Source organism: Peromyscus maniculatus, chromosome 9 (genome assembly GCF_049852395.1).
Source record: "Peromyscus maniculatus bairdii isolate BWxNUB_F1_BW_parent chromosome 9, HU_Pman_BW_mat_3.1, whole genome shotgun sequence".
NCBI classification, from domain to species: Eukaryota; Metazoa; Chordata; class Mammalia; order Rodentia; family Cricetidae; genus Peromyscus; species Peromyscus maniculatus.
Window position 1 is genome coordinate 38,968,978 of NC_134860.1, and position 23,038 is coordinate 38,992,015.

At 43.0% G+C, this 23,038-nt stretch overlaps 1 protein-coding gene across 12 annotated transcripts in view; it reads right to left on the reverse strand.

Moving 5' to 3' along the window:
• Kat6b (lysine acetyltransferase 6B) overlaps positions 1-23,038 on the reverse strand; it is a 211,373-nt gene that overhangs the window by 50,835 nt on the left and 137,500 nt on the right. For 11 of the 12 annotated variants that reach the window (XM_076544674.1, XM_076544670.1, XM_076544668.1 and 8 more), the window contains 4 exons: positions 13,427-13,535; positions 3,826-3,941; positions 3,553-3,634; positions 834-966 (listed from right to left, as the gene is read on the reverse strand). In XM_076544674.1, the coding sequence (XP_076400789.1) occupies positions 834-966; positions 3,553-3,634; positions 3,826-3,941; positions 13,427-13,535 (440 nt within the window). The remainder of the gene's footprint in view (positions 1-833; positions 967-3,552; positions 3,635-3,825; positions 3,942-13,426; positions 13,536-23,038) is intronic. The other variant, XM_042284632.2, reaches the window with a different exon arrangement.

The following is a 23,038-nucleotide window of genomic DNA, read 5'->3' on the forward strand; positions in this document are numbered from 1 at the left end:
CCTACACAGCACAGGGCCCCTTTCCTTTAGCCCCCAAGATAGCCCTGGCTGGCCTGGAACTCCCTCTGCAGACCAGGCTGGTCTCAAACTCAGAGATCCGCCTGCCTCTGCCTCCCGAGTGCTGGGATTAAAGGGTGTGCCCCGCCCCACTCAGCCCTGTCTATGTGTTTTTTAAGACTACAGGTAGTCAATCTATACTCTTATGTGGTGAACACACATCCACTTCCTCCTTTCTCAGCTAGGCTTTAATGGCAATTACACAACCAAAGAATTTGGAAATGAGGCTATCAGAGGAGACCTGTGGTTTACTGTAAAATATTGTATCTGTATTTCTGCACATAGCTGCACCTGCCAAAAGATCCTGTCTAACTCTATAGGGGCAAACAGTCATTTATAGGTGTCTCAGAAGCTACTATTTTGGGAAAGAAATCTTAAAAATTGGTAACAGTATATTGGCATCAGAAGGGATTGTTATCTATTACTCTCTGTTTTAAAAAGCTCCTGTGAAAATATTTATAAAACTAAGCTGTTTTAATGCTCAACCAATAAAAAGCCTGAGGAAGTTTGCAGTTCTTACAACACTTCCATTTTGCTGCTTGAAATATGTCACTCGGTATCATAGCTACTGCCAAGAGAAGACCCCAAAATACCAACTGTAATTAAAAATGTTATTTTGGGGGGAAAATCCCACAGCTTATGCAAAAGGAAAATATTCCTTATTGAGTTTAGAAAAATTATGCTAAAAAAATCTAACAAAATTCAAGGGGATTACAATTACCTACATTTTTTAAAGCACAACATATAAGATTTCTTTTAATAAGATCTCAACCTACAACAATCGTTGCTTTAATTTATTTTTCGGCCGTCCAATGGGTTTTGCATATCGTCGTTTTATTTGTGCGGCTTTCTCATGGAGTAGTTTTCTTCCCTTTTTCTTTGGTCTGCAGACTTGGCAAATCCACATCCCTGAATTAATATATATATGAAAAGACATTTTAATGTTTCACTTAAGGAGAAGGTATTAAATATAAACCTGCAGCTGTAGTAACCTGGTCAAGGGGGCCTGTATGCAGAACTTTCCGTGGACAGGGGGTCACTCTGTTGTTCTCTTCAGAAAGCCATCGCTAAGGGTCAAAGGCCCCTGGTCAAGGTGCTGAGAGCAGAGGCTGGCCCTAGCTATTCCCCGGGCACTAAGCCTCCCACCACCCCACAGTCACCCCAGGAAACTGCGTGTGTGTGCATGGATGTATGCCATGTGTACACACCTAAGAAGGCCAGAGAAGCATTGGATCCCCTGGAACTAGAGTTACAGGCAGTTGTAAGCTGCCTGGTCCTCTGGAAAAGCAGCAAGGTTCGATCTTAAGCACGGAGCTATCTCTCTAGCCCAAATCTTTTATTCCTTTCTTATCACTTGGGAAGGAAAAATTTCAAGTTAATCAGACTTCTGAACTTGTATAGGGAAAAAAGAGGTTTGGTTTGTTTATCAATTGCTTTTGGAAATTTCAAACACTGAAAATGATGAGTTTAAATATTTTAAAATTAAAACAACAATTTTAAGTTCTCTGGCATGATAATAATTGAAAAATGATATGTCTGACATCGGCAATTGGTCAATTGAAAACACAGAAGCTGTGGCTATTATAGACAAGTTTAGTCTATCAAAAAGTCCCAATTCCAATCAGCGGGGAAGGGAGCACGGGACTTAATCAACTACCCGGAAGGAGAAGAACTACTTCCTCGTCTTCACAAGAATGTTTCACTCCTTTCCTTTCCTCTTCATTAGACGAGGTCTCAAGTGACCTAGGCTGGCCTTGAACTCTAGAGCCTCCTGCCTCAGTCTCCCAAGGGTTGGGATAACAGGTGTAAGCCACCACAAGGACTTACAAAAAGTTTGCACACTAACTAAAAATAAAAAAAAAAGTTTTTTACAAAAATGATCCAATGCACACATAGCTCCCTAGTAAAATGTAATTTCCATGGGGAGTAGGGAAGGATAGAACCATAAAAACCTAGGCAAAGAATACTCTGTGAAAAAACAAAATGTTGCAAATATCAGGAATCTAAATCTGATTAATATTTATGTAAAACTGAAGCTGTAAGTATTTGAGCCTGAACAGAAAAAAAATGATTCAAGTATAAAACAGTTACTTCACAAATGATAATATAGTCAATAACCAAAAAAAGTTCAGTGTCTCCTTAATGAAAAGGGAAAAACTATCACAATTTTTTGATTTAAAATATTAACTAAGACTAGTTTTATCAAATCTAAGATAGTACTAGTCATAAGATAAAAATTATTTTAAACATGTTAGAACATAAAAAAAGTATGTCTCAGCCTCAGTGAATCTACTGGTGTCGAGTGTCATGAATATAATTCCTCACACTGGTGGTCAGCGTAAAAACCGACAGCCTTTCAAGTAAGTAGCCTCTAATTAGACTCCTCTCTACGAATTCATCTTCAGGAGTGAGGGAAACACTTGCAACATTAAGTATCTACCGTAGAGAATTGGTTAATTAAATCAATTATGGTTCATTTATACATGAGGTTGCAAAATCAAGTACCTACAGGAAGCGCCGTGACGGCAAATGACTAAAGCAAATTAGAACACGTGACAACAGGGAGCGTGAGAGGGTGGCAGACCAAAGCATGCATGCCCCGCTGAGACAACTCAAGATCAAAAGTTCAAAAATATCGTGCCGACAAAGCTCCTCCATGGCCCAGAAGCAGGTTGGAACCCCTGCTCTATATTATGGTGCTGAACATGACTCTTCTAAAATCATGTTTAGGAGAGCAAGCAATGATATGAGGATGCTTACAGTCTGTTACTGAGAAGGAGAAATCTCAAAAAGTTACATACGCATGTGCAGCAGCACGCTCCTATGGAAAGGGAGCGTAGAGGCAGGGGAAGTATCGGCAATTATTCTTTCTTTGTTTCTCTTATGCTGGTTATTTTTTATACCTTTCACAATGTCAATGTATATACAGTATAATAAAAAGGCAAGGTCATTTTGATCATTTTTAAAAGCTTAACATATTGCAAACTGTGAGGAGGGCAGGGGAAGGCTGGGCATGACTGACTTACACAAAACGGAGAAGGACGCTCCAATTAAACTAGATGCATAAGGATTCAGATGTTCATGCTTTGAACCATCAACCAACAGCCAAAGCCTGGTGACAGGCTCCTGCTGAAATACTCTCAAGTCACCAGAACTCACTTCCTTTACTGGATAATACAGTGATGTCAAGTCTTACTAACTAGGGAGCTGTTGCAGGGCAAGAGAGTTTCTCCCCTACGTCTGAATTAGAGTGTTATACGTGTCATCCCAAACCAAATAATTTTATAATACTCTTCTATTCACAACCTGCAAGAACGTGGGTATGAGGAGGGGGAACACCTAGACATCAAAATAAGGTTAACAAGTAAGTAAGAAACTATTTTGTTTGTCTCACAGTGCTGGGAATTAAATTAGAACCTCAAACATGCTAGGCCAGTGCTCTACCACTGAGTTACATTCCCAGCCCTACATTTTTAATATGGTTTAAAAGTTCACCTTTTGGCATTCTGGAAAGTGGTGGGTCACAGCACTCCATATGGAATCCTCTATCACAGGAATCACAAAAAAGCATATTATCCTGTAATATAACATATTAGAGACTAATTGAGACCGAGACCAACTACAGAACACCAACATCCTCACGTTACCAGGTTAGCAGTAAAACGTAGTGAAGGAGCACCAATTTCCCAGGTGTGGCGTACCATTCCCATGGTTTGAACACGGAACCATTCTGTCTCCCCCGTGCCGGGACGTGGCAAGCATACTCACTGCATTTTTGCCCTGGACCCGACATGCGCTGCATGTCTTGCACTCGATGCACTGCCACCTCAAGGCCTTCACGTTGGCGGTTAATTCGGGACAAAACTTCAAACAGGATGGGTGTCCTGCAATAAAAAGCATATTGCTCTATGTCAACAGTGTCTCAGTTTTTGGGTGTTTTTTTTAAGTTTTTTTTTTTTAATTTAAAAAAATTATTTATTCTTATTTTTAAAAATTTCCTTTATTCACTGTCCACTTGTGAGCCTTAGGAACTTGAAGACAAAATAGGTCAGAGACGTGGAGCTGTACAAGAGACTTCCCTTCTCTCTGGTGTCTGTCTTCTTCCCCTGCCTGTACAGAATGATTGCGTGCATCTGTTCCGAGAGAAACCGGGACCTGTATCCCAGTCACAACCATCAGTCTTACAGGACTTGAAGGCTGCGCATGTGTCCCGTCAGCATTCCTGCCCTGTCATCTTCCCCAGCCACCGTGTGCCCGCAGCTCTTGAGTACGCGACACTGTACACTGCTCTCTGTGTGATGAAGTCACACATTGACGAAAGATGGCTAAAGGAAAAGCGAGCTGAGCTTAGTGTGGTGGTGCACACCCGTGGTAACAGAACTCAGGAGTCTGGCTTGTACAGAGCAAGATCCTGTCTTAACAAAGACCTGGGGCTGTTTGAGAAGCCACAGCTCCAAGCGGCTTAACTAATTCCCTCATCTAACGCTACACAAAGAACACCTACGACCGAGGCAGACCCAGAACATCCCACCGGCACCCAGAGTTCCTGAAAGGGGGGCCAAGCCTGGAATTCGTGAGTTGAAGAAGACAGAAGAAGATAGAGAGAGTAGGTTGAGAAGCCACCGTCAGCAGGCTTCCTCATTCTTCTAGAGCATTGTGCTTTCCACACAACTCAGGGCACTTTTTACCCAGCAACGTTCTACATGGCCAGTCTGCAGAATCCCCAGCGGAAGGAGACCAGGGTTCCATGAGTGAGAGAGGAGAGTGTGAGCCGAGCCTCTGGAAAGCGGCTCCACTTAAAAACTAATGGCTTTTTATCACCCAACCCCAAGGAGATATCCAAACTTGATTATTATTTCTTTTTTAAAAATCTGCTCTTTAAAGAGTAAGAGCATTAGTAAATCCCATGTGAGAGAACTTATAACCAAGCTGCACAAGGAAATCTGAGGGGTAATAAAAAAAAGCAGATTCTGTAATTTCCAAACTGTTTTATAATTTCCTGACTTTGGCAGCTTCATTGTTTAAATATGTATTTTGGGTTCCTGCCAAGATGGTTCTCCTCCCTAAAGCTTAACAGGTGCTTTCATAAAACTCCACTCACCAGGAGATCTGGCTTTTTGAAGTAAAAACATTCAATATCAATCATCAATACCATTAATAAAAGTTCACAATTCCCTACTCTTAAAAAAGTCAAAACATCTGTATTTAAGATGTTGAGAAAAATCACATGTTGCCAAATGATTATAACCCCAGGCTAGGAGAGACACCCAGGCAGACACAGTTAACCTCTGGCATGGTCTTCCCCAAGAGCTTCCCAGTGAAATGAACGGGAGAAGAAGGGTTAAATATAGAAAAGGGACACTGATCACCTCTCCCTGCTCAGGACCAGCAAACAAAGACAGCTCACTTGTTTACCTTGAAGAGTATGCCCAGAACAGAGAGGTAGGAGGCTACTTTGATCAGCTCACCCCCTCATGCTGAGGGACTAAAAACTCAACTTTTAAAGAACAGCAATTTAAATTCCACCCTTAAAATGGATCCTATCAGCTTAAAAATATACCATTCACTCCTTCCCTCCTCTTTATTACTTCCTGTAAGTCATACATCACCAGCACATATGACCTCAATTTCATGCACTGAATTTTTCCTCTACATTAGAATCTCCTTTTGCGCTTTGTAGCTTAGTCTTCAGTAACTAAGGTAATTCATATCATATTACAGCTTACTATTTATTCCTATAGATATCCTACAATAGAGACTTTTAATAATTTTGCATTTTCAAAAGTAATAAGATTCTGGCCATTTTCGATCAAAAGCATGGAACATTTTTCCTCTTAATGCTTTCTTCCACTTTAAGCAATAGTATCTCAAACTACTACTATTTAAGCTGTCCTATCCAATTCCAAAACCTTCAGCCCATCTTTCTTTTAGGAAGCAATCTTCCCTTTATTTAGCTTAAGAGAATTGGCTATAGATCCTTCCAGTTCTACATTTCTATGGTTCTGTAAAAGACGCTGAGCAATGAAGAGACATTTCCATTTTCCTTTCTCACATTAACTTTAAAATAAAAGACTGTAACTGAGTCTTGATGTATTGCTGTACAATCTATAGTAATGATACTAGGAATCGATGGTATTGAGAATGTAATCCCTTACCTCCTACTGAGCCATTCCACAGACTTAGATGTTCCTCTAAAATCCTTGTTCTCTCTGCGGAGAGAATTCACGACGGTTTGTCTTTCTGGAAACGGTTTTACTACTTTGGTTTGCAATGTATCAGAGAGCCATGCTAAGTCTTCATTCATTTATTCATTGTTATATAAGCACATAAGTATTCGTACTTTATAATAATTTTATCTAGTAAATTTGAAGGAAAATGGTTTAAAATTAGGAGCCACAAACCAGGAGGAAATGCTTGAGAAGAAAAACCACAATAATGGCTCTGAAAGACATCTATCCCCCAATTCTCACACCACATAGAGAAAGCAACTCTACAGGCCTGGGCACAGCTAAGGGACAGATTTCGTGAGTGGAAAAGAAGAGATGTTGGGAGCACGCAACAATCTCCACTTGTCACAGCAGCCTCTAAAAATGGAGGAAGGAAAGCCAGAAACCAAATACTGAGGCTGGCCTCTGGCAGCTGGGAAGGGGAGTCACCTGCCAGCAAGGCATGGGCTTACCAAACAAGTAACTGACTCCTACCACAACCAATGGACTAGGATATGAACTAGGATAGGATATGGACTAGGATATGGACTAGGATGTGGACTAGGATGTGGACTAGGATGTGGACTAGGATGTGGACTAGGATATGGACCTTCTTTCCCTAGTTTCTCTAGAAAGCAGCCAACCCTTCCGACACCTTGACTGTACTCTGTTGAGTCCTACAAGAGTTTTGTCGTATAGCTGTAAAATATTAAATATGCTTTTCAAACCACTAAACTGTGGCAATGTGTTACAGCACCAATAGAGAAATGAATACATACATACATACATACATACATACATACATACATACATACATACATACATGGCTGGGAGAGTAGCACCATAACAGAGCACTACCCAGCATGCACGAGGCTCTGGGTTAAATGAGGGTGGGAGAGAAGGAGGGAAGAGGAGAGGAAGGAAAAGGCTAGCAGTCAGATAGCAGGCCCCTCGGAGCAGCTACTCGGCCATCAGCTTGTGTGCACACCCTTCCTTCAGCTGACGTCTAACAAGCATTAGAAACAGAGAGGAGGAGAAGAAGATGGAAGTGAGCCCTACCTTTCAGGTCATGTTATATAGCAGAAAGACAAGCATTAATGCACTCCAGAAGCAGAGACAGGTGAACTGAAAGTTCAAGACCAGCCTGGGCTACAGAGCAAAACCTGACTTAAAAAAACCAAAGTTCAGAGACGTAGCTCAATGAGACAATGCTTACCAACCATGCACAGGGCCTCAAGTTTGGTCCCCAGCACCACAAACACTAACAAAAAAATCTTAGCAAAGAAATACCTTTCTAAACTGGATGGTGATGGCACATGCCTTTAATCCCGGCAATCCTGGCACTCGGGAGGCAGAGGCAGGCGGAGCTCTGTGAGTTCGAGGCCAGCCTGGTCTACAGAGCGAGATCCAGGACAGGCACCAAAACAACACAGAGAAACCCTGTCTTGAAAAACAAAAACAAAAAACCAACCAACCAACCAACCAAACAAACAAAAACAAAAACAAACAAATAAAAAACCCCAAAACCTTCCTGCTCTTTCTTGGAGCGACAGGCATACTACGTATGGGCACACGGTCAGTTACTGAAAAAGAAAACATCCACTGTCCTATTCTCACACATCAAAGGATCACTGAAACCACTTTGATTCTATGTCCTAACCAAAATCCTGCATTAAAACAGATCCACACTTCTCCATCAGACACACAGATTTGCTGCTATAATATCCTAGAGCTCATCTTGATGTAACTTTGCATCAGTTATTCCAATGCAGCCTAAGTGACCTGTGTAGCTTCTAAATCTGACCACAGAATTTTTTTCTCCGTCCACCATAAAGTCTTAGGAAAAATGTAAATTCTTTCAATAGGCCACAAAACCCTTCCAAACTGGACCTCTGTTAACTCTATTCCGTATCACTGAATCCTTTGTATTCTGCACTAATACTCATCGGATCTTCTCTCCCAAGTACATGGAGCTCTTCTCTACCTCTGTGCATGCCCCCTTCTTCCTTCCAGCCTGCCCCCCTCCTCTGCCCCCGTCCTCTTCTACTCCCACTCTTGTGAAGGAGCCCCTTCTCTTGTCTCACAGTGACTTCTTGGATTTCCCAGGAGCCACACTGTGTGTTTGTTCTTGACAGCATCAGCAGGGAAACAGGCTTCTGATGCTGTGATGCTCAGCCTCACCTGAGGTCCAAAGCAATAGAGCCAGCTGACTGTAGACTAAAACCCCGAACTATGATCCCAAATCAATCTGTCGTCGATTTCTCATTCAGATTGTCTGGTGACAGCACACAAAACTCTAATAACATGTACCCAACAAGAAGATTTCTGCTTCTTGTCTCTCACTGTGGATGACTCACTGCTGCAGTGACTTCCGGAAGGTAGGGCTCCCCTTCCTCCTCCTCCTCCTCCTCCTCCTCCTCCTCCTCCTCCTCCTCCTCCTCCTCCTCCTCCTATCTACTCTTCCTCTGAAGTGAGGCTCTCATTCCTCTTCTTCTATGTATTCTTCTTGGAATTTCCTTCTAGTCAAGACTCTCCTTTCCAACCCAATGATCCAATCTGTGTCTAGTCAGTGTGAAACGAGATGACTAACAAACTGCTCCCTGAGGCCTTCATACAGAACAACCCTAAGAAACCAGTGCTTTGAAAAAGCAGCAGCCTGGAGAGCAAAGGCTGCACCTCCCCAGCTCCTCCTGCACCATGTCTTTCAGGATTGACCCCGGGGGTAAAGAGGAACTCAGGGTGGGCGCCCGAGCTCCTGAGTGCGGGCTGCTACTCTACCCGTAGCTTTCCTGCTCTGCATGGAGGGGGGGTTCTCCCCCTCTCCCAGCTGCACCCCAGCAGCCTCTCTTCTGCCTCCTGTTCCAACGAGCTCCCACTTAGTACGATGCTGTAATTTTGAACTGTACACTTATCTTAGATTTGCTAATTTGAAAACACACATGCACACAACTCATCTGTAAGTAAGATTTAACCACCCGGCAATCTGAGCAGCAGACACAAAATTTCATTTGGTATAATATCTAATACTTATGTGAAGCTAATTAAAGATAATTTGGCCTTAATGAGGCAAGGAGAATATAACAGTGTTAATTTCAAAGTAGGCTGATCCATGAAAGTCAAGTAAAATCACTCCCCAGCCTCAGCATTTCCTCAGACCTGAGGCCTGTCTCACAGTTCCCAAATTCCTGAGTGGCTAGGATGATCCCGATGTGTGCCACACCGCTGACCATCTTCACAGGACCATTTCTACCCTTACGGCAGCCCTGTCTGTTATTCTTCACATTGTACAGTTAGAGCCAGCAGGGAAGAGACACGGGGCCCAGGGCTGGGGACACCACATTTGGGGCACCTCTATGCACCTCACCTCACCTCACATTTTGACTTGACTACATATGAACTTGAGCACTTTTTTTTTACAAACAGGACTTCTGGTAGGGGGAGAAGTAAGAGTTCTGGTCATTTGTAATTCAGTCATCTTAGAAATGGAGAAAAGGCCAATGAGCTGACTTTAGGGTGGAAGCAGAAGGAACCAGTTACACTCCTGTCTCTGAAAGCTCAGCACAGCCCAGTCGTCCTCACACAAACAGTGCTGTAGAGAGAGGTGACTAAAAGCATTGAGCACATATGGGAAACACATTGAATAATCATCTTCCTTATGGCTGCATCTGGACTTCCTTTTTCTGGTTTTATACTGCTCATGGACATTTTTCTTTTTTAACAAAAATATCTTATGTGCAGAATCCCTTTGATCCTTAGAAACAGTCTCAACTCCATCCTGGAACCAATAGGTCCTTCTGAGTATGAGAAGGCAGCCATCTCCACAAGGTCAACTGGAGGACCAAGTGTTTTAGTCCCACTGGAGTGTCGGGACCAGACTGGACCGGACCAGCATGGCTCCCACCAGGACAGGCCTTGCAGAAGCATGAGGTCCATCATCTTCTGTTTTCATCATAAATAACCAGGTGTCAAGACATAGCTTAAAACAAAAGGACCCCTAAAATTAGGCACATTTTATTTTGATGCTTCAATTTTAAGAGGAAAAAAGAACATAGGCTGCTTGCCTAATTGACCAGAGTACGTGTCTATACAGTATTTCACAACAGGGATCTTCTCCCAGTCACTGAAGTAGTCGAATCCAAGCCACTACACTCACAGAAGATGAAGTGAACTGCCACATAGCACCAGTGCTCCCCTTTAGAGTCTGGAGAGGTACCTTCAGGCATCGTCTGTGCTCTACAGACAGGCACTATGCCCTAGGGCTTAGATTTCTGCCAGTGACAGAAGTAGACATGATCCTGGGACAGAAACCCTCAACCCATTCTGCACTTGTTAGAAAACAAAGGGTACTTTGAGGACAGAAAGGAACCAATGCACCAAACAGCCCTAGCCCGACCCTAGGAAGTATGAATGGCAAAGTAAGAAGCTTCGGAGAAAAAGACATTTCAGCAACTTCAGTGCAGAGGGGGTCAGACCTCCCTCTGGCAGCTCTTCAATCTGGGAAAACCAGGGGAAGTTGATTCTATCACAAAGTCTGAGATTGAGACCTTGTGAGGAAGGCCTTGAAGTTTTGATAAAATCCCAGATTCCTTAGCAACTCAGCAGGGCTGAGCATGTCACCAGCGGCAAGGAATACACAAAGAGAGCTTCTCTTCCCACATTTCAATACCTCCCCAACCTGTCTAGGTGCCCAGATAAAGAGACACTGAGGAAAATGAAACGATGGAGAACATTTTTAAAAGTACAGCTACAACTCCACAGCTAAACACCAGATAGGTGAATACCATAAACTTGATCAGGCAGTGACAAACAAGAATAATTCATTTGAAATGAGCCAATGAGAAGAAGACCTACAAGCGAGGTCAAGTCAGAACTGATGAGTGGGGCGCTCCCTCACCAGCACAGCGGGGAGATCAAAGGGTTGAAATGTATTAAGCGGAACACACAGGTAATGTTTCTGGGCTCTCGTCACTATCTATGACACCACGGCCAAGTCAGAGAATGTTAGTGAACCTGTAAAGTCCATCAAGAAGGCTGTCAGAATACATTTTTCAGGTAGGGTTTGAAACGTCTGCCGAACCACAAATGGCCTATCAAGTTAAATCTCTGCATTATGAGTAAGAATCATTTCACAACATTAACATTCCTCGGTATGGAATATTTCCTCTATCCAACCATCAAGCAGCTGTCCAAAGTGGTGCTAACATTTTAAAGTATTTACCGCAATCAAGAATGACAACAGGAAGTGTTGGGAAGCGTTTACAATGGGTGACTCGTTTATGGCTCTCTTACTACAGCTCCTGTGGACTGCGCCCTTGGCTGTTTGGTTCTTTATGTCTAGAGGTAAGTGCCATCATTTCTAGGGAGGACAGCATCTCACGGAATGACTAGGTGACTGGATGGAAGGAAAGGGTCTGGGCTGGGGCTGGCTCTGCGTGAGAGCATGCTACAGGTTCTACATGGCTGGTTTTGCTTCTGGTGTGGGGGACTGAACCTAGGATCTTAGGCAACTGCTTTACCATGGAAATAAAACTCCAGCTGTTAGGTATAAATTTTAAAATAAAATTTCTGAGGGGGAAAAATGTTTCATACCTAGGAGAAAAACAGGAGTCCAGCACGGAAACATTAATTTTTTTAAAACCCTGGACTGGGGGTTTAACTTAGTAGTAGTGTTTGCTTAGCATGTATAAGGCCTCCAGGTTGACCTCCCCCCAAAAAACAAATTAACAAAAAAAAGTGTGCATGGGGGGAACCTAGTATCATTTTGTGTGTTGGGAAGTGTGTGTATGTGAATGTAACCTGGGTGACTTCTATGTACTGAATAAAAAAGACTATCCAGTTAAAAAAAATTAAAGCATAAATACTATAAAGCCTTTCTAGTTTTGAATATAAAACTGGAGGCATAATCTCTACGGTGAGAACACAGAAGAGACACCTCCCTCCGGAGCATTTGGGACACTGTAACTGGTTCTCAGCTGCCCAAGGGTCTTCCGCAGCTCCTCCACGCCTTCCTACACCAAGCACCCGCATCTACCTTGTTCCAAACAACCCCAATCTCTCTTGCATCTTAGGATTTCAGGTTCCTGAACCTTCCATCCAGTCACACAGAGCTGAGCTGAAATACTGCATTTCACCAGTAGGTGGCATAGCCTGAAACACTACAGACTTCAGAGTCTGAGATTCTGGAAAACAGAAGCTACTCTGTATTTAACTTAACTCTCTGCTGTGAGCTAGGTGTGATAATGGTCGGACTTGGGAAGGTGAGTTCTGAGACTGACTGAGATCAGGATTTAGGAGTGTGGCCCAGGGAACATACTGAGATTCCAACATTTCTAAAAGCTCAGTTGTGGCACAGACTACCACTGTAACCTCAGCAAGTACAGCGAGTTTGAAGCCAGCCTGGGCTACATGAAGAGACGTCTCAAGAAACAGACAAAAACCAAAATCTCTACTATGGTTTCACTTACGGCACTGAAGTCTCCACACTGAATTATCCATATAGGTTTGAAACTGGAACTTGGTTACAAATACTATTGAACAGTATTGTATAAACGTAACATATGCTGGTACTGATATACTCCTATTTCACCCTTGACCTGTATTACATTCTTACATTTCAAGACTGTTCCACCAGCAGATGATTTATCTAAGTGAAGAAGAATGTGTGTGGTTTGCTAGAGATAGAGAGCACGAAGCTGTACGAGTGGAGTCGGTGGAGAAGGCACACCGTCCCCGAACTCACCGCACCGTCCCCGAACTCACCACACCGTCCCCGAACTCAGCACACCGTCCCCGAACTCACCGCACCGTCCCCGAACTCACCACACCGCCCCCGAACTCACCACACCGCCCCCGAACTCACCACACCGCCCCCGAACTCACCACACCGTCCCCGAACTCACCGCACCGTCCCCGAACTCAGCACACCGTCCCCGAACTCACCGCACCGTCCCCGAACTCAGCACACCGTCCCCGAACTCAGCACACCGTCCCCGAACTCACCGCACCGTCCCCGAACTCACCGCACCGTCCCCGAACTCACCGCACCGTCCTCGAACTCACCGCACCGCCCCCGAACTCACCCACCGCACCGTCCCCGAACTCACCGCACTGTCCCCGAACTCACCGCACCGTCCCCGAACTCACCGCACCGTCCCCGAACTCACCGCTGCTGCCACAGTCTGCACAGGACAGGAGCTCCTCTGGCTTCTTCTCACGATTGGACTCCTTAGTCCCCAGACAGAAGCTACAGATTGGAATGGGATCGGCACGGGGCTGTGAGGAATTCCAAAAATACACATATATTATTAGCCCTCCTTTAAAACTTAAAATACTAAAATTCAAAGCTTTAATATTTCTTAAGGAAACCCTGATAAATTAAGTATTCAAATCAACACTTTCTAATAAAAAAATCATCATAAATTATTTGGTAGCAAAGCAGTATCTAAATACATTTAAATGTAGCTATTAGATCCAGAAGTAACTTTTATGAATTCAGTGACTCCTAATACCTTCAAATATCATAGAGCCTTCAGAATGAACATTAAGGATTCATCTGCGATCCCAAGTGTTCCCATAATCTGTATGCCTATAATAAACTGATTCATCTATTCAGCATTAAAGACCATGGATATCATCCAGTTAATTAAGTGAGGTTATTTAACTAAACGTTATCAAGTGTCCTAATTATTCACCTATTAAACACTAGACATGAAATGTATGTTTTAGATGGCACATGAACAGAGAATAAGCAGAAACTAAAATTCTGTTGGACTTGAGAAGATCAAAAGGCTATTAACAAGGCCTCTCTGGCACCGAGGGCTTCAAAGGAAAAGCAGGGCACACAAAGGAGATAAACCCTCAATCTCTGACATTCACACTTTATAAAAGAAACAACAAAACATTTGTCTACCCCCTGGCACCCTTGAACTCTCTATGGCAATGGCTTTAACAATGTGTAAATCTACATACATTCTGTGTCTCCTGTTCACTACTGCCAGCAGGGCCGGCCTCTCCATCCACATGAATGCAGTTGACTGTGCCTACAGATCTGGTTACATTATCTTCAACAGCCAAAACTGTACAAAACTAAACTGTTATTGCACATTCCAAGCCTTCACACGTGTTGTCGGCTGGCTCTCTGAATGTTACTATGGCATCTTTATCCTGAGTCTCGTGAATCAAAAATTCAGGGCAAGAAAACTCAACATAATCACAAATGTTTTTATATGTAAATCACAAACAAGATTGTGGTAGATCTAATTCTCTAAGTCTACAGCAGCACAGAATGAACCTCATTTGGGCAACTACTCAATCCCAAATGCCTAATACATAGCTTGCTTCACAGTAGGCACTCAAAATATGTTTGCTGGTTGAATAAATAAGCAACTGCCAGTTAGAAAGAAAAATCAACCACTTCTTTAAGATAATATTTTGAATGGTTATAATGAGTCAACAAATGTCTTGGTTCCCTCTAACAACATGCCATGAAAGTCAAGAACTCATCTTATGGCCAAGCATTCACAAACTTGTTTAATATGACTGTGACTCTCATCTTACAATATGAGTGTTCATTATCCTGCCCTTATTTTCAGCTTAATTTGTTCTATTAATATGTACATGCTTTACTTTCAGAGGTAGCTTTACAAATGAATTTCTGTAGCTCTGTTAAAAAGGCACAGTGTGAAACATTCTGTACTAGGAAAACCAAAAAAAGACAAGCTACAACAAATTGGTCACTGACTCTAGCCACAGTTTTTGAAATGCCAGATAATCAGCACTGCATAATTATGGATCCATAGTTATTACTTGCAACTGCTCGGCTGCAGTACCTAGGGAACACTTTTGTTCCTTTAAATAGCAATTAAAAGAACAATCTGGTTTTAAAGTGACAACATTCCCCTGATAGATTCTGGCTAAAGCACAGTCTTTGTACTAATGGGATTCTTGCTTTCATTTGACAGAACAATGTTCAAGCCACTGCCGCCACCCTTGCAGTGATAAATAATTTACAGAACGTCACATATCATTCATGCAATGAAATAAATCCAAATCTGCAGCTCCATTTCTCTTTCCCAGGTGAATTTTTAGCTGAAAGGGAGCCATGGCCACCAGCCAGCATTCATGCTCATTTTTCGTTTTTAACTAAAGGTAACACAAAGGACAAAGGTTGCTAGTAGTTCATGGCCAGAAAGACTGATGTCCCGCACCCTGCCCAATAATAGAAGCAGAGATGCTATCACTTCACACCACATCCAAGTGAACCCCGCCATGCTGATGTATGCTCACCACCATTTATTTTAAGGATAACTATCTCACAATACTCTATAAAACCACCGCATTATACAGAAATGTCTGCCCTGCTGAATTATTGATAACTCAAAGCACTTTTTGCTAACCTCAGTGTAGCCGAGTCTAATTAACTTTAAAAAATTGTCACTTGTATGAAATGAAACTTTTACAGTAATGCTTGTAAATGGGTCACAGAATTATTTTTATTCACTATTCTCAGACTACATATAAACTGTTTTTTTTTTTTTTTTTTAAATAATCCCTTAAAGTAAAATGGATTGCCGTCAAAAAGAGGTCTAGGTAAATAGCAATTTGATTCCATACAGATCTATTAAAGACAAATGGTGTTTAAGAAGTTTGAAAACAGGGGCTGGAGAGATGGCTCAGAGGTTAAGAGCACTGATTGTTCTTCCAGAGGTCCTGAGTTCAATTCCCAGTCAACCACATGGTGACTCACAACCATCTCTAATGAGATCTGGTGCCCTCTTCTGGCCTGCAGGCATACATGCAGGCAGAATACTGTATACTTAATAAATAAATTAATTAAAAAAAAAAAGAATAGTTTATAAAAAAAAAAAAAAAAAGTTTGAAAACAGAAGCCCAAGTTGATCATGGTGGCATACACCTGTAACCTAGCACTCTGGAATCAGAGGCAGGACTGAAATGATTTCAAGGCTAGCCTGTACCACACAGTGAAATACTCTTAATACTCCCCTCAAAAGAAAAACAAAACCAAAACATCCAACCTTATTTGAAAATTCTGAATTCCTTTCTTTGACATCCTGGGGGCGGGGGAGGGGGGCAACATAGCCATCTTGGTGGGTAAAATGAAGCCTGACACCCTGAGTTCAATACTGGGAACCCACATTAATAGATACGAGTGGAAAACTAACCCAAGAATTGTTCTCTTCTGGCCTCTAGCATGTGTGCATGCATGCACACACAATACAGTAATAAATGAAATAAATATTTGAAATTAAAAAGCAAAAGAAAAGCTGGGCAGTGGTGACACACACCTTTCATCCCAGCACTTGGGAGGCAGAGGCAGGTGGATCTCTGTGAGTTCGAGGCCAGCCAGGTCTACAAAGCGAGTACCAGTGTAACAGGCCTGTTACACACAGAAACCCTGTCTCGAAAAAGAAAAAAAAAAAGAAATCTCACAAAGGCATCCAGCTTGTTGGTCACATTTTCTATAGTGTCTGGTAATGCCAGACTAATAGGAAACCCGAGGACAACACCGGGGATGACGTGAGGATAAGAAGAAGCCGACTGCTCTGTGAGCACCTCTCCAGCCTGCTTCAGCCCTGGCCGAGTAACGGCCTCGAGGCGGTGGGGAAGCCGGATCCACCCTTCCACTGCTACCTCGCTTACTCACCTTGACTAGACGAGATATATGGCATTATCCCCACTGTAAGGAGGAAACTGAGGGTCTCGGGGGCTGGGGGGCTTCTAAACTTGCATAGGGTCAAGTGGAGATCTGGATTGGTACACAAGTCTGTGTTGTGTCCCCAGGGCTCATTTCTTAACATCACTACCTCCCTCCACTCCTCTCTAAGAAAACCAGAGGCTGAAAAATTATCTTCCCACCAGGAACAACACACTTTTTTAGGTGTTCATCATCTCTTCCAGCACCAATAGCATGTGTTAAAAGTACTTAAAAGGATGCCACTATAATGCTATTTTGTTACTAATCACATTGGGACGGGTACGAAGGGAAACCTGGCAGACAGTCCTTTAACAAATATGGGTCTAGCACCACGTGCCTCCAAGTGTTTCCATAAATTGCAGAGCACTGCCCACCTCACTCTTGGTGAATCTATCAGAAGAGAAACAATCAGGCAAATTAAAATTGAAGAATCCTTTATAAAACAACTTTCCTGGACTCTTCAAAGAATGGCAGTCATGTGAGATATAAAGCTCATGGAAATTAAATATAATCCATGACCCTTGGTTATATTGTTGATTTAAAAAGATTTATTGATGCATGTATGTGTGACATGTGTGTGCCCAGTGTTTTCAGAAACTGGAAGAGGGTGTGGGTCACCTGTAACTATAGTTACAGAAAGGGTGTGAGCCATCACATGACTGCTGGGTACCAAACTGAGCCCTCCACAAGTACTCTGAACTAGGAGCCTTCAATTGTCCAGCACCTTGAATTCTTGAGTCACCATAAATTATTTTACTGGTATAATTAGAGGAATATGTACTAAATATCAGGTACTATGTAAGCTACATACGAATTTCTTAAGTGGACATATGATCATGTTGGGCCATGGCCAACAATGACAGTTCTCGAGAGATGTGAGCAAATACTTATAAGAGTTATGGTGTCTTAGTTGGGGTCATCATTGTAGATTAGTGGGAGTTTCCCTTACACCAGGTTTCTACCTGACCCCATAATGCCCACCTCCAATCAAGACGTCTCTTTCATAATAGGTAGCCTGAATTGGCCATCTCCTGTAATCAGATTGGTGACTATCCCAATTGTCATCAGAGAGCCTTCATCCAGTGACTGATGGAAACAGATGCAGAGATCCACAGCCAAGCACTGGGCTGAGCTCAGGGGATCCTGGGGAAGAGCAGGAGGGGGATTGTACAAGTCTTCCTCATGGTCAAAGTCATCACAAGGGAACCCACAGAAACAACTAACAGAGCTCACAGACTCTGGACCAACAGCTAGGGAGCCTGCATGGGCTCTACATATGTGTAGAGGCCCTCTACATATGTGTGACAGTTGTGTAGCTTGATCTCCTTGTGGGACTCCTAGTGGTGAAGCAGGCAGGGCCTGTCCAGCTAACACTTTAGCTGGCTTCCAAGAACCTATTCCCCATGCTGGATTGCCTTGCCCAGGCTTAACACAAGGGGAGGAGCTTGGTCCGACCTTAACTTGATATGCCATGCTTTGTTGACACCCACGGGAGGCCTGCGCCTTTCTGAACAGAAACAGGGGAGTGAATTTAGGAGTAGGGGGTACAAGAAGGGAGGAGAGAGGGGAAACTGTGTTCTCGATGTAAAATAAAAGAATTACTTTAATTAATAATAACAAAAAAGAAGTGTTGTGGTATATCTGTAACTCTCTAATGATCCTGAAAACACCACCACATCTGAATATGCTTTGGTGGTTATAGAGCAGAATGCCCCGAGGCAGCCATCAAAATGAAAGGCATGCAGGCATTCTACATCATTCCTTCACATTTCTGCCATTTCCAACTTTTCAAGCAAAAGTGTGGGGGCGGAGGGAGAGGCACTCCTCTGCTCTCAAAAGAATTCCAGAACAAATTATTATCAGCTGGATTATACGCACACAAGGAGTCCTCTATCCAATCACCAATCACAGGAAATACAGATGAGGGTGAACATACAGGGAAAGGAGATGAGACGCCAGCACCGGATCACAGTGGACAAATGACCCACTTTCTTCAAAATTCAATTAAAAGGGAGGCAGAGGGAGCAGGTGAGCAAGATGTAGAGCTCAGGAGACTGAAAGGAGAAGCAGGGCACTGTAATGTCTACGCTCCATGTATGTTAGACTTCCTTAAACTATGGAGCTCAGGCTGGCCCCGAACTCACTACCCTCCTGCCTCAGCCTCCTGAGTGTTACAGCTGCAGGTATGTGCCACTATGTCTGACCTTAGGAGGCCTTTCTCTTGATCATGATTTTAAGTGTAAAAAGAAAAAAAATTATAAATAAGCTGGGCATGTTAGTGCATGACTTTAATTCCAGCACTAGGGAGGCAGAGGCAGTTGTATCTCTGTGAGTTCGAGGCCAGCCTGGTCTACAGAGTGAGTTCTAGGACAGCCAGGGCTACATAGAGAGAATCCGTCTCATAAGCAAACAAAAGTTAGGAAGGAACTGGGGCTGTTTATCCTTAAACATTGGGAGGTGGCAAGCTGGGTCTTTTCATGCAGGTGGAAGGGTTAGATTTTATCTTCGTGGCTCCAGCATACAAAGTACAGAGCAACAGAAGCGGAGTAGAAAAGTGCTGTCTAGCAGAAAGACCTACAATTGCTGCCCTGTCATGAACACTCTTCTGAAAAGTACGGCACGACAGGGAAGCCACAGGCTGGGGAGACAGCCGCTCAACGGGAAAGCTGCTCGCCGGGCGACTGTGAGGGCCTCGGCCTAAATCCCTAGAACCCATGTAAACCAAGATGCTGTCTGTCGGTCCTATGGTAAGAGGGGAGGTGGGAACAGGAGAGTTCCTAAATGCTCGTGGGCCAGCTAACATAGCCTGTGTGGGTCAGTGAGATGGCTCAGCAGGCTAAAAAAAAGTACTCCATGCCAGGCTTGACAAGCTGAGTTCAATCCCAGAAAGCCACGTGGTAGACAGAACCAGCAACTTCCACAAGCTGTTCTCTAACCTCCGTCCGTACACACATCCCGGCAAATACACACACACACACACACACACACTCAGAGGAAGCTAATGACTCACATCTAAGGCTGTCCTCTGACTGCCACATGAAGTCTGTGGCATGAGCTCACTGCATACACATGTACATATACACACAAAGATAAATATATACACAGCCATGCATGTAACGTAAAATTTACCAGTTTAACAAACTTTAAAGGTGCCTTCAGTGGCAACGTTCACAATCTCGTGGACACATTACTACCCATCTGTACGATACTTTTCATCTTCCCTAAATGCTAATCTATACACCCAGTAAACACTAACTCCCTGTTGCTCTCTCCTGGGCTCTGGTAATGAACATTTCCTTCATTCATTTCCCTAGACAGCTGCATGTTCTCGGCACCTCATACAAATGAGGACACACAGACTCCATGGAAGCACTTTTGAGGGACAAGAGCTGCCTGTAATGAGAAGAGGCTAGGCGTCCACGTCAGGACATAACAGTGAACAGAATCACCACACTCAAGCTGGGCATCTAGGACTCCTCACGGCTCTTTCCAGATCCAGCGTCTCCATGGCTCTACAGATAACTAACTGCTATGGCCCTTCTCTATTCTAATATTTTATTGAGAATATCGTATCCAAGGCATTTGAGTCTTTAGATCCTCTGATCTAAAAATAAAAGAGCTCTTTGCTGAGGAAACATTCTTTCAGTACATGCAACGTGCATGCGAGCAGCTTTCTCTTCAGTCACGATGACTTTTTTGTTCCTGCCCTGATGGAAACTACGGGTTTGTTACTCTTGTTGGTCTAAGGTATCAGACAAAAATAAATGCGAATTTATGCACTAGGACAGAGCCAGAGGTATCCAGGCTTGCATCCTCTTCCTGACAATGACAAACACACGCACATGCAGGGGTAAGGAGGGGTGTTACAAGCTACTTCTTCAGCCCATGTACACAATCAGGGACATGTGGGGGGGGGCACTCCTTCTATACCCCTATGGATCTGAACCCTCTCTGATGTCCTTGAAACTACTAGAACGCAATCTTGGTGAGCCCAGTTTTACAAACGGAGCGGTCCCACACTCTGTGATATGCTCAGACTTGTATGATGGAAATGATTGAGACTTCAACATGTTCCTGGAGCCTCGAGTTTCATCGCCTGTTAAAGTATACAATGGCCAGGAGGTTGTGGCAGCGGCGCACGCCTTTAATCCCAGCACTTGGGAGGCTGAGGCAGGCAGATCTCTGTGAGTTCAAGACCAGCCTGGACTATGGAGTGAGTTCCAGGCTCCAAAGCTACACAGAGAAACCCTGTCTCAAAAAAAAAAAAAAAAAAAAAAAAAAAAAAGTATACAATGTACTCATCTTGTCCAGGGTGGCTAAAAGTTCAAATGTGACTGAGTGTGGAAAGTATTTAAGTCTGACTCAAGTATCTCTTAATTATTGCCCAATTCACTCTAGTTATAAAGACTTAACAGCTTCAAGTCCTTAACAAATGTTAGCACAAACACGTTGTTATGGAATTTTAAATTATTCTATGGAAGAAACTGATTCTCTCAGTCCCTGTGACGAATATTAATTTTACAGGATTTCTTTTAAAAGAACCACCTGAGCAGCAGCCACAGGAACAAGGCAGAGAGCATGGCAACCAAAAGCAGAGGGTTTTAGCAATGTAATAAAGGAAAAGAAAAAAAAAAGTCAGCCGAAGAAAACAAATACAAGGAATAGAGAACCAAATTCAAAATCTTAAATGAAAAACAAACAAACAAACAAACTACTTAAACCAAGCATGAATATAAATTCATGACCACTATGTGGAGAACAATTTATTGTAGAAAATGTCTATACTTAAGCCCAGATAATTCAACTGGTTCTCAAAAATCTCACCCCGTTCATCAAACTCTTCCTCGGTACTTTTATCGACGTTCTTTGCTCAGACTGTACTGCAATCTGAAGTCTGGGTCTTGTTTCTGCTCACCACCGCTTTACCCAAGTGTATCTCTAGTACTAACCCAGCAGGCCTGGAGCTCCCAGGCTGTTTCCCACCTCCCCTGGCAGTCACATGGAAATCATTATACAAGGATGCTGGCCAGACGATCCCAAGCCCTCCCCGACATGTTCTCCTATGTATCATTTGGAGTCTGGTTGAGGTATCCCATCATCTCTAAAATGATTCACTGGTCTGGTCTAGAACTGTCCACACCTTGATTGCTTTGCTTCTGAGCACTGGTCTCTATGCAGTGACAGATCATCAGGCTGATTTATTTTGCTTCTATTACTCAACCTTGAGTGTCTTCATGAGAGGAATGACACTCATTGATGAAGCCCCAGCCACAGAATATATTTTGGTGAAGCAATGAATGAACAAATCCGTGAGACTGTTCCTTTAATTCAACAAGTCTCAAAATACTGATCACTACCATTTATTTTCATGTATCTATATCTCTATAATGACTAAAAACACTTCAAGTAAGGCAACCATCAGCGGTGAGGTAAGTTCATCACTTCTTGAAAGCTATTTATTTATCATCCTACTCTGACACATAATAGTTATGTTTGCCATATACTTCACTGGGCATAATCTGACAAGACAGGACCAAAGGTTGTAAAACCACCCAGAGGAAAGTTATCATAAATATTAACTTTTAGGGCTTATCCAGGAATATCCACTACAATTTTATATAATATCACTTTCGGATACAAAGGGGGGTGGTATTGCAGAGACCCAGAGAGAGTGGGAAGGGGGAACCTAGGTTGAATATAATCAAACACATTGCATACATGCATGAAATTATTAAAGAATAAATGAAAACATAAAATAAATATATAATACACATGCATTTATGAAACCAGGGCTGGTTGTCAGTATCTAGCAGTGCTGAACGATCCCTCTACCCACCACTTTTCCTTCTCAAAAAAGAGAGAAGGAAAAGAGGAAAAATAAAGACGCCGAGTGAGCTGGAAGCACCAGTGATAGCAGCACAGTGTAGGAAGAGTGTAATCTGTTCATCTTTTTCTGTTTTTGAGCCACCAGCTCATAATAGGCTGGTATCTTGATCTCCCTATGTAGTTGAGACTGGCCTTGAACTCCTGATCCTTCTGCCTCTGAGAGCTGAGATCATAT